This window comes from Ceratotherium simum, chromosome 4 (genome assembly GCF_057802395.1).
Source record: "Ceratotherium simum simum isolate JZ-2026a chromosome 4, ASM5780239v1, whole genome shotgun sequence".
Classification (NCBI taxonomy): Eukaryota; Metazoa; Chordata; class Mammalia; order Perissodactyla; family Rhinocerotidae; genus Ceratotherium; species Ceratotherium simum.
Window position 1 is genome coordinate 30794218 of NC_141903.1, and position 12369 is coordinate 30806586.

The following is a 12369-nucleotide window of genomic DNA, read 5'->3' on the forward strand; positions in this document are numbered from 1 at the left end:
GGGAGGACGTAGTGAAAATGGAGAATTTTGGTTATTGGTGGTATAGCATTTTTTAAAAAAGTTGTTTTTATCATTCTTGAGGAATAGAGATTGACTTGGCATAATATCTGATATATTTTTATTTACTTTCATTAGGGAGATGCGTTTATTTACATGGAACCAGAGAAACAAGTTATGTCCAGGTCTTCAGATGAATGTGTCGTGGCCCTGTGTGACCAGTGGTTAGTCTATAAATAGCAAGAAGAAATTTCCTTCAGTCACTTTGTGTATCCTTTTGACTTTTATTCTTTTTAATCAATTTGTCCGCTGCCAGGTACTTGGATTATGGAGAAGAGAACTGGAAGAAACAGACATCCCAGTGCTTGAAGAACCTGGAAACGTAAGAAAGTGATGAGGGGTGGGAAAGGAGATGAGGAACATGAAAGACAATAAAGGTGAAGAGAAACACTTTATCTTTTACTCTCTCCAGCTTCTGTGAGGAGACCAGGAGGAATTTTGAAGCTGTCTTAGGATGGCTACAAGAGCATGCTTGCTCAAGAACTTATGGTTTAGGTAAGAAAACTTCAGATTTTTCTGTTTGAATGACTTTGCTGATTCCACAACAAATTAATGCTTTTACCTTTTTCCTCTCTTCTAGTGTTTTTCTGAATTGGAAGTGAGAGGTTTTGGTTAGAGGGTGAAGGAAACTAGGGTGTGGTCCCCTACCATCTACCTGGTGGTAGAAGTATGTCCTCTCTAACCCACGTAGCTTTTTTTTTTTTTTTTTTTTTTTGTGAGGAAGATCAGCCGTGAGCTAAGATCCGATGCCAATCTTCGTCATTTTGCCGAGGAAGATTGGCCCTGGGCTAACATCTGTGCCCATCCTCCTCTACTTTATATGGGACACCACCACAGCATGGCTTGACAAGCGGTGTGTTGGTGCGTGCCCAGGATCCGAACCTGTGAACCCTTGGGCCACTGAAGTGGAGTGCCCACACTTAACCGCTATGCCACTGGGCTGGCCCCCCACATAGCTTTTAACGATTTGATCTTTTTTTAATAGAAAGTTTCTAGTGCTTCGACCATTTTGTTTTTTATTTACCAGTTTATTTTTATTAATTATTAAAGTAAATTTAGGAACTTCCTAAATAAGTAGCTTTGTAAATGCTATAGACCTGTTCTTGAAAATGTGGATTCTATAGATGAAGTGTCTCTTAGGTTCCTCATGCATTAATTTTCTTCCCTTTATCTTGCAGGTACTCGTCTGCCGTGGGATGAGCAGTGGCTGATTGAATCGCTTTCTGATTCCACTATTTACATGGCATTTTACGCAGTTGCACACCTGCTGCAGGGGGGTAACTTGTGTGGGCAGGCAGAGTCTCCACTGGGCATCAGGTTGGTAAATGGATAAGGGAAAGAAGTGTAGTTTGTTAGCAAGAGATGTGATCTTTTGATTTACATATTGAAAGCTCTTTTTTTTAATATTTAGTTTTCATGAGAATTCATTTAGCAGAATTTTGTCATGATTTTGCTTTTTTGCTATTGAACTGAGAAATAGTAATAAATGGCTCCTCCTCTAGTATTATTATCCATTCTTCATTCTTATGGGAGTCTATTGTCCTCATTTGTTACTATAACTACATTAAGAAAGAGATTCCTATTTCATGGTTAGATTAAAATATTGAGTCTTCCAAAGAAATTGAAAGAATTGTTGTTATTTGTTTGTTTCTTTTACTTTTAATACAGACCGCAACAGATGACCAAGGAAGTTTGGGATTATGTTTTCTTCAAAGAGGCTCCGTTTCCTAAGACTCAGATCCCAAAGGAAAAGTTAGATCAGTTAAAGCAGGAATTTGAATTCTGGTATCCTGTGGATCTTCGAGTCTCTGGCAAGGATCTTATTCCAAATCATCTTTCATATTACCTTTATAATCATGTGGCTATGTGGCCAGAACAAAGGTGAGTGCTAAAAAAGATGTAGACTAAATTTATTGATTATCAACAAGGGTGCCTTATCGCTTCAAATATATAAGAAGTTATTGTGAAGGGTATAGGTAGATTTGCCAATTGCATTCTTTTTCTTTCTTTCTTTTTTTTCTTTGGGGAAGAACATCGGCCCAGAGCTAACATCTGTTGCCAATCCTCCTCTTTTTGCTTGAGGAAGATTCACCCTGAGCTAACATCTGTGCTGGTCTCCCTCTATTTTGTATGTGGGTCACCGCCACAGCATGGCTGACCAGTAGTGTAGGTCTGCGCCTGGGATCCTGTGGCTGGGATCCAGCCACACCTGGGCTGCAGAAGCGGAGTGTGGCGAACCCAATCACTGGGCCATGGGGCCGTCCCCTACATTCTTTTTCTTATATTAAATGTATACTGAAGCAGAAAGCACATCTTCTTCTATCTGTTACATCTAGAAATCCTCATACCTACCTTGAGCCACCAAAGCAATGCACATTTCAGGTACACTGACAGTCTGTTGGTAATTCACTTGACTTGTTACATAACTCATTTGACCTGTTAGATGCAAGAATAAAGGCGATTTAGGATAAAGCCTAAAACGTTAGAATTGGAAGGAAACATTTCTTTGGAGCTGAGAGCCCCAAGGTTACAGCATTAATTGGTAGCGATGTTCTGACTAGAATCTAGGTCTAAGAGGTGTTTTTAATACCACGTGCTGAAGAGCAATCCTTCTATTGTCTTCCCTCTTGACCAAGACATGTCTCTGTACCTTTCCCTCCAGTCCCTCAAGTAGCTGAAGAAACAAACCCCTCTCTGTGTTCAAATTTTATTTTGTAAAACGAAAACAATCTCGTGTGACTTCTTGTATTTAGAATGAGATTGCATTTTCTTTCTCAAGAATGAAAGGAAAATTTTGAAGTAGAGGAATAAAATAAATCTGATGTGGTTCTTGCCATCCAGTTATTTTTCTCTCTTATTTAAAATGTGTTTTTGGAGAAATTGGGTATCTCAGAAGTACTTGTTAGTAGTATAGTTGAGTCTTTATCCCTTTGCATCAAGTTTTTGACATATGTTAGGTTTTTAAAAATTACGGATAAGTAATAACATTAAATACTTGTGTCAGGCACTGTTCTAATTACTTTTAGTAACTCATTTAATTTTCACTACAACTTTTCGAGAAGGTCTGTAATATCCTCGTTTTACAGACAAGGAACTTTACTGAGGCATAGAGAGCTCAAATAACTCACCCAAGGTTACTCAGCAATGGCAGAACCAGGATGCAAACCCCAGCAGTCTGGCTCCAGAACTCTTGCTCTCAACTACTATCCCCCACATGATCTCATTGCTAGAATGAATGAATGATATGTACATAGTTTGGAAGTTCAAACAGTTCATAAAGGTAAAAAGTTACAAGTGAACTTTCACCCTTGCCACCATATCACTCTACTTCCCAAAGCTCATCACTGCTGCTACTTTCTTGTGATTTCTTCTGGAAAGCATAGTTATGCATATACCAGCATCAGATATCTGTATTTACTTATTTTTTGATTTATACAAAGATGCCACGTTATAGACACTATTCAGTCTTGTTTTTTTCCATGTAAAACCAATATCAGATATCTATACTTATTTAATTTTTAATTTATATAAAGATGCCACATTATAGACACAATTCTCTCGTTTTTTTTTACTATTCTGTCTCTTATTTTTTCTATGTAATAGTGTATTTCTAAGATCTTTTTTTTTTTTTTAATTTATTTATTTATTTTTCTCCCAAAGCCCCAGTAGATAGTTGTATGTCATGGTTGCACATCCTTCTAGTTGCTGTATGTGGGACGCGGCCTCAGCAAGGCCAGAGAAGCGGTGCCTCGGTGCGCACCCAGGATCCGAACCTGGGCTGCCAGCCTCGGAGGGCGCGCACTTAACTGCTAAGCCACGGGGCCAGCCCACTAAGATATTTTTATATCCATATATCTCACCTTGCTGTATTTTTTAAATAGTTACATAGTATTTCATCGTATGCCTATACCATAGTTTATATAACCAGTCCTTTACTAATGGACACTTTCTTTTCACTTTTTACCTGTCATGAATAGGACTCAATAAATATCCTTATATATTTGTCTTAGCCAACTTTTATGAAGCTTTTAGCATTTACCTCAAAATTTTAAGCCTAAACTATAATCTTTAAGTTTTATTTTCTGTCTTTAAACATGTACCTGTAAAGTGACAAATGGCCTGTAGCAGTGAGAGCAAATGGACATCTCCTCCTCAACTCTGAGAAGGTAAGGCACGTTGTCTCTTGAAAATTTAAAATTCTGCAGAAAACTTTTCAGATTTAGCAAGTTACACTTTTTTAAAGAAATAAAGAGTGTGAAAATCAGAGAGTTAAAAAACTTCCATTTAAAGTGTTTAGGACTGTCAGCATTAATTAAAGTTTTATCTTTAAAATTGAGTAAAGTGGAGTAGATAGTATTAGTTGAGGGAGGGATGGAGAAAACTTACCTATTATAACATTTGTATTTAGAGTGAAAAAAGGTGACATAAATTGTGACTGGAGAAGAGAGAGAGAGACAGACACAGAGAGAAACAGGGACAGAGAGAGACAGAGACAGGGACAGGAAACGTAAAGATCCTAGTGTTGTGACCCTAGAATATCTTTCTCATTAAATTGAGAAAATAGTTGGGTGGTTTTTGTTTTTTCTTTTATACTGTGACTGGCCCTTGAATTGGAATAATAGAATTTTGGAGTTTGTAGGATTCTTAAGTGTCATGTAATGCTTCTTCCCAGGCAGTGTAATATCTCTGTTTATACTACTACTACTTCCACTATTGTTACTACTAATAATATATATGATGTTTTATAGACCACATAAAATTTTATCTCATTAATCAATATCCTCAACAGGAGGTTGTGCAAACTTCTTGACAAAGCCCTCACTTGCCCCTATGATGCCTTATGCACGTTAGGAAAAGGCACCCCTCCTCAACTAAACAAAAGAAATGAAATTACAATATTATTTATTTCTCATAAGTAATTATAACAAGTTGGATTTGTTACTAGTGAATTTTGCTGCAACCAACGGAATATTAATGGTAAAAAAGTATGTGTTGCTGTAAGTGTCTATGTGTAATGAAAATAGTTATAGATTTAATAAATAGCAGATGCTATGGATTGCAATGTGAAACATCATTTTTAGTCAGTGCAGTAATATTGGAAGGGAATAAAAAAGTTCATTTAAGATAATGTGTACATTAGGCTGAAAAATAACTCTTTGTTTAGAACCACAGGCTGTTTTATAGATTTTGTTAGATCAACAAAGACTTTGGATTATCGAACTCATTTTTTCTTTGTAAGCCAAGTGGAACCATATATACATACATTTATATAAATATAAGTCGGGCCGGCTCCATGGCTTAGCGGTTAAGTGCGCGCGCTCTGATGCTGGCTGCCCGGGTTCGGATCCCGGGCGCGCCCCAGGGCACCGCTTCTCCGTCCAACGCGAGGCCGAGTCCCACGTGCAGCAACTAGAAGGATGTGAACCTATGACATACAGCTATCTACTGGGGCTTTGGGGGGAAAAAAATGAATAAATAAAATCTTAAAAAAAAAAAAAAAAAAAAAAAAAAAATAAATATAAGTCCTGTTATAACATGACATTTTTTTTGTCTCAACATTGTTGTCCTATACACTATTAGATTTTATTAGAACAAGATACTGAATTGCTATGTAGTAGCAAATTGATGTAATAATCACCTCTTTTTGGTATCAGCATAGTTATGATAAAGACAAAAAATTTTAAAATAGTAAAGATTGCTAGACTGTGCACAGTGCTTCCTTAGATGTGCTGCTCTCAGGCAGAGCACAACTTGTATAACCAATTATTGTGACCCTAATGATGGGAAGTTCTTTAAAACCCTGACTCTGACCTCATGAGCTAGGTTCATTCATTTCTGAATGACTCTAATTGCTAAAAAGCTCTTCTTTATAACCAGCTGAAATGTTCCAGAGTTACAGTGGAATCATTCCACATGTCTAAACCCATTCCCAGGGGGCAGTATAGGCTAGTGGAGAGAGCACTGGACTGAGTATCGGACTGGAGTCCTGTCCTAGCTCTGTCACTGACTAGCTGAGTGACCTAGACAAGTCACTGTGTTGACTGGGCTTCAGTTTTTTGTTTTTTTTTTTTTTTAAAGATTTTATTTATTTTATTTTTTGCCCCCAAAGCCCCAGTAGATAGTTGTATGCCATAGCTGCACACCCTTCTAGTTGCTGTATGTGGGACTCGGCCTCAGGATGGACAGAGAAGTGGTGCCTCGATGCGCATTCGGGATCCGAACCCGGGCTGCCAGCATCGCAGCGCGCGCACTTAACCACCAAGCCACAGGGCCGGCCCTGGGCTTCAGTTTTCATCTCTGTAAAATTAGTGTAAGATATCTTTTTCTTTCCATGTTTCTAATCCTTTTTGTCTTTATCTGATCATGACCAACCCATTTAATTTGATTTGGCTGATTTGGTTCATTTATTCTTACTGAAGCCTGATTGTTGACTCTCTATTTCAGATGTCAAAATCCACAGGCAACTTCCTCACTTTGACCCAAGCTCTTGACAAATTTTCAGCCGACGGTGAGTATACTTATTTGTTATTGCTCTTGCAAAGGGTCCGATTCTCCTTAGATTATAGGAGGAAAATTAAAATTGTTGTTTCAATTTTATTTCTTTTCTCTTTTGCTTTTACCAATACTTTAAAATATTTACATTTTCTTTGTGTACAAGTGAAGTAATATTTAAAATATAAGAAGTGCCAACATGATCTGTTTAGAAGGAAGAAATTCAAGCTGAGTTGATTAGAGTCTTTTTTTGAAAGAAAATCACTGCAATTGCTACCTGGCTTGTTTCTAATTTCTTACTACTTCTAAGATTAAAGAGTTGGTTTGTAGAGATGTTAGGTATGTAGGAAGCTTTTCCAAAGTATTTCCTCCATATTTGATATAAATATAGGTGACTTGAACCTGGGAGCATTCGTTTTTCAGAAAAACATTTTTTCCCTGGCCTCAGTACTGTTCCTTTCAGTCATTACTTTGTCATGAGAAGAAATGCACCGTCCAACCTGAAGGAACCATTTATTTAAAAAAAATTTTTTTTGATTATTTTTTTTATTGAGGTAAACCATTCATTTCTTATGTAACTTAGTCTTTGGTCATCATGCCACTTCTTTTTACTGATCATGGCTAGCACGGTTTGAGACCATACAGAAAAGGATGGGGAAGAATCAACCTAAGTAACTTTGGAAAGCAGTATTTTAACTGAACAGTGTAAAGGCCAAGAGAACTGTACACAAATACTGTAGTTAGTAAGTCTATTACAAGAGTATAGATTAGAATTCTGAAACTACTTTTTGTGTACACTGGGATTGAACAAATAAGTATATTGTAGATAAGAGCTTGCTGTCAGAAAGAAACTATAAATAAGTAAAGGGGGAATGCTAGAATGAACCCTGTGGTGTTGGATACTCATCGTTTTATTTTATGTACAGACATGTATAAAAATGGACATAGATGTGTGTGGGGAGTTAGTATACATGCATATATTTTCCTAGCTCTGTCTGCTGAGAGGGCCTAGGAGCAGTGACACATCAGGAGCAGTGAACACCTGGCATTCGGATCTTGGTTTCTACATATATTCTCTAATAAAAGGAACTAGGGTTCCTAGGAGAAGTGATTGATTTGAGGGCTGTACTAGGGAAAAGACAAGATGAGCATGGAACATCTTATGGTGCCAGAAAATAAGGAAATGTTTAAAAAAGGAAGGGGACATTTTGAAAGTACATAGGAGCCAACTTGAAGGAGCTCTCAATTGCCCAAGCTAGAACAATTTAAGAAACAAAGTAGGGCCGGCTCCGTGGCTTGGCGGTTAAGTGCGTGCGCTCTGATGCCGGCGGCCCGGGTTCGGATCCCGGGAGCGCCCCGAGGCACCACTTCTCCGTCCAACGTGAGGCCGAGTCCCACGTACAGCAACTAGAAGGATGTGAACCTATGACATACAACTATCTACTGGGGCTTTGGGGGGAAAAAAACTGAATAAATAAAATCTTTAAAAAAAAAAAAAAGAAACAAAGTAAATAATGATACTGGATTATAACCCAATGAATAAATTAAATATTCATGAGTTCTTACTAATATATATTAATAATTGAATAAATAAATAGGAGAGTAGGGACAGCTCTTCCTTTCAGAAGAATTCCAATTAATATATGTAAAAAGATTGAGTGAAATATAAAATCACCATTAAGCAAACATCATAGTAGTAACTGTTACAGGCAAGATCCACAAATGGTTGTCAAAATCAGTGGGTCAAAGTTTCAGAAGAAATAGGAGGATTGCATATTCTCAGAGTATCTCTCTCAAGATATTTCTTAATCATAAAGGGAAAATCAGTAACTTTACAATGGAGAAACTTGGCAGACACTGTCTAACCAAGTGATGAAGCTTCGCAACACCAGTAATGAGTCATATTGATATCATGTACCTCGCTGATAATGATGCAATGAGAAGACACACAGCATCACTTTTGTTATATTCTTGCCAAAGGTTCATAACCTCAGTCTGATCATGAGAAAACATCAGACAAACCCAACTGGGAGAAATTCTATTCAATAAACTGACTAGTATTAATCAAAAGTGTCAAGGTCATAAAAGACAAGGAAAGACTGAGAAACTGTCACAGATTTGAAGAGACCAAGGAGATACAACAGTTAATGCAATGTGGAATTCTGGATTGGGTCCTGGCACAGAAAAAGGATAGTAGAGGAAAAATTGATAAAATGTGAATAAAGTCTATAGTTTAGTTAATAGCATTGTACTAATGTTAACTTCCTGGTTTTGAATTGGTTATATTAATTGTTAACATTAGGGAAGCTGGGTAAATGGTGTATGTTTTTTCTCTTGCTGTCTTTTGCAACTTTTCTATAAGTGTAAAATTATTTCAAAATAGACTTAAAAAATGTTTTCAGCTTCTTGTGTATTGTAAACGATACTTAATGCATACATAACTTAATGTTGTATATTCTCATCTCCCCCTTTAAGGCACAGATGGTAGCAGACTATACATACTGTTCTGAACTGCCTTTTTCACTTAATAGTTCATATCTGAGATCACTCCATATTGATACACAAAGGGTTTCCTCACTCTTTTTTGCAGCAATGTAGTGTTCCATTGCAAGGAAGTCCTGTAGTTTATTTAATTAAACTCGCACTGATGATTTTGTCCAGTATTTTAGAATGGAAGGTTTTGCTTAAAAAGTAAAATTTGGGGGGCCAGCCCCGTGGCTTAGCGGTTGAGTGTGCGCGCTCCGCTGCTGGCGGCCCGGGTTCGGATCCCGGGTGCGCACTGACGCGCCGCTTCTCCGGCCATGCTGAGGCTGTGTCCCACATACAGCAACTGGAGGGATGTGCAGCTATGACATACAACTATCTACTGGGGCTTTGGGGGGAAAAAATAAATAAATAAAATCTTAAAAAAAAAAAAGGTAAAATTTGGTGGTAGAAAACTTAGAAGAGTCTACTTTTAGGACTAAGAAATTAAATATATATTTTTACACTTATGAGACACCAATGTGGGCCCCATGCATTAAAATATCATAATATTTTGCGACCTCTAAACGAGGCTGAGATATTGATAGCACTATCTATCCCCAGTTTATTGTTTTCTTCCTTTGTCTCATTAAAGATCACTTTATCTCATTAACTCATGCCTGAGAAGAAACACATATTGATGCTAAGTGTAAAATCAATACAGATGATTCAGATATTTTAACAACATCTTTATGGATCCTACTTTTGGTGATTTTTATTTTTGCTGTTGGTCCATGGCAGTCCTTTAAAGCATTTTTTATTTCTTAATTTATATGTAGGCTTTGCAGTGTATCCAACTGGACACATAGTTGATGTTTAGCAACCACATATTTTTTTTTCTTTTTTTTTTTTTTGGTGAGGAAGATCAGCCCTGAGCTAACATCCATGCTAATCCTCCTCTTTTCGCTGAGGAGGACCGGCTCTGAGCTAACATCTATTGCCAATCCTCCTCCTTTTTATCCCCAAAGCCCCAGTAGATAGTTGTATGTCATAGTTGCACATCCTTCCAGTTGCTGTACGTGGGACGCAGCCTCAGCATGGCCGGAGAAGCAGTGCGTCGGCGCACGCCCGGGATCCGAACCCAGGCCTCCAGCAGTGGAGCATGCGCACTTAACCGCTAAGCCACGGGGCCGGCCCCAGTAACCACATTTTTAAGTCATCAATTGGTTTTTTTTCTTCTTCTTCTACCAGGAATGCGCTTGGCTCTGGCTGATGCTGGTGACACTGTTGAAGATGCTAACTTTGTGGAAGCCATGGCAGATGCAAATATTCTCCGTCTGTACACCTGGGTGGAGTGGGTAAAAGAAATGGTTGCCAACTGGGACAGCCTAAGAAGTGGTCCTGCCAGCACCTTCAATGACAGAGTTTTTGCCAGGTAATCTATGGACCCCAAACACTATACTTTGGAGTTGCTTACTACTGGTGCATTTTTTTTTTTTTTTTTTTTTAAAGATTTTATTTATTTATTTTTTTCCCCCCAAAGCCCCAGTAGATAGTTGTATGTCATAGCTGCACATCCTTCTAGTTGCTGTATGTGGAACGCGGTCTCAGCATGGCCGGAGAAGCGGTGCGTTGGTGCGTGCTCGGGATCCGAACCCGGGCCGCCAGCAGCGGAGCACGCGCACTTAACCGCTAAGCCACGGGGCCGGCCCACTACTGGTGCATTTTTAAGTTTTCTTTTTTTATTTCTCCTAAACTCCTAAAATAAATTAGATGTTAATAATAGCTACTACTTATCGAAAACTTACTTGTGCCAGGTATTATGCTAAGTACTTTGCATCCATTATCTGATTTTAGCCTCATAGCAACCTTATATGATGAAGATATTATTAGCTCTATTTTATAGTTAAAGAAATTTAAAGCTTAGAAAAATTAAGTATTTCATTAAATGTCTCAAAGCTAGCAATGTCGGACTTGGGATATGAACTTGCTTCTATCTGTCTCCAAAGCCCATTGTCATAACCGTTTTACCATGCTGTTTTGCCAGAATGGTTAAAGGAGAAGTAGATTAAAAGAAAAGAATTGTCATTTTTTTTTCCTTCAAAAGACGTTTATCAACCTCTTTGTATCAAGAACCATCCTAAACCCTGCTGTTACAAAGGTGAATAAGGCTTGATCCTTCATTGTAGGCTCTTCTGGCAGGAGAGAAAAACACGTATCCAACCAATTATAAGTGTAATAATAGGGATAGAGGGAATTCAGAGGAGATGGCGTGTAAGTTCTGGGTTTCTTTTGAAATAAACAGGATATTTTCAGGGAGAGGAGAAAGCCATGGAAAGAGTATGGTATTTATTTGAAGTATAGTATGTGGAGGGCAGAAGTAAGAGATCAAACAAGTTGGGGCTAGCTGAGGCCAAATTATGAAGGGCCTGAGGTAGCAGGAGAAGTTTTTTTCAATATCCAATGTCAGTTGTTTAAAATGCAACAATTAAACCTGACTGCAACCTCAGTTAACCTATTTTCTTTTTTTTTTTTTTTTAAAGATTTTATTTATTCATTTTTTTCCCCCCAAAGCCCCAGCAGATAGTTGTATGTCATAGGTTCACATCCTTCTAGTTGCTGTACGTGGGACTTGGCCTCGCGCTGGACGGAGAAGTGGTGCCTTGGGGCGTGCCTGGGATCCGAACCCGGGCCGCCAGCATCAGAGCGCGCGCACTTGACCGCTAAGCCACGGAGCCGGCCCATAACCTATTTTCATATTGCATTTTGGGCTTCATAATAAAGTTTTCTTCAAGGAATTTTTTTTTTTTCCTGAGGAAGATCAGCCCAGAGATAACATCTTTTTTTTTGTTTTTGTTTATTTATTTATTTATTTATTTTTTCCCTCAAAGCCCCAGTAGATAGTTATATGTCATAGCTGTACATCCTTCTAGTTGCTGCATGTGGGATGGGGCCTCAGCATGGCTGGAGAAGCGGTGCGTCAGTGCGCGCCCGGGATCCAAACCCGGGCTGCCAGCAGCGGAGAGCGCGCACTCAACCGCTAAGCCACAGGGCCGGCCCCAGAGATAACATCTGATGCCAATCCTCCTCTTTTTTGCTGAGGAAGATCAGCCCTGGGCTAACATCCATGCCCATCTTCCTCTACTTTATATAGGACGCTGCCACAGCATGGCTTGACAAGTGGCATGTCGGTGCACGCCCGGGATCCGAACCTGCGAACCCCAGGCTGCCGAAGCAGAGTGCGCACACTTAACCGCTGCCCAATGGGGCCGGCCCTACATCATCAAGGAATTTGTAAATAAGCACATCATTAACTGTATTGTCATAAATAGGAGCTCTAAGCAGCATCAGATGACA

General features: G+C 38.7%; 1 protein-coding gene across 4 annotated transcripts in view; it reads left to right on the forward strand.

The window, feature by feature from the left end:
- Positions 1-12369, forward strand: part of LARS1 (leucyl-tRNA synthetase 1) — a 62853-nt gene that overhangs the window by 33046 nt on the left and 17438 nt on the right. For all 4 annotated transcript variants that reach the window (XM_004420030.3, XM_087429608.1, XM_087429607.1 and 1 more), the window contains 8 exons: positions 136-221; positions 314-379; positions 470-552; positions 1236-1374; positions 1726-1938; positions 4166-4223; positions 6502-6565; positions 10264-10447. In XM_004420030.3, coding sequence (XP_004420087.2) covers positions 136-221; positions 314-379; positions 470-552; positions 1236-1374; positions 1726-1938; positions 4166-4223; positions 6502-6565; positions 10264-10447 — 893 coding nt within the window. The remainder of the gene's footprint in view (positions 1-135; positions 222-313; positions 380-469; positions 553-1235; positions 1375-1725; positions 1939-4165; positions 4224-6501; positions 6566-10263; positions 10448-12369) is intronic.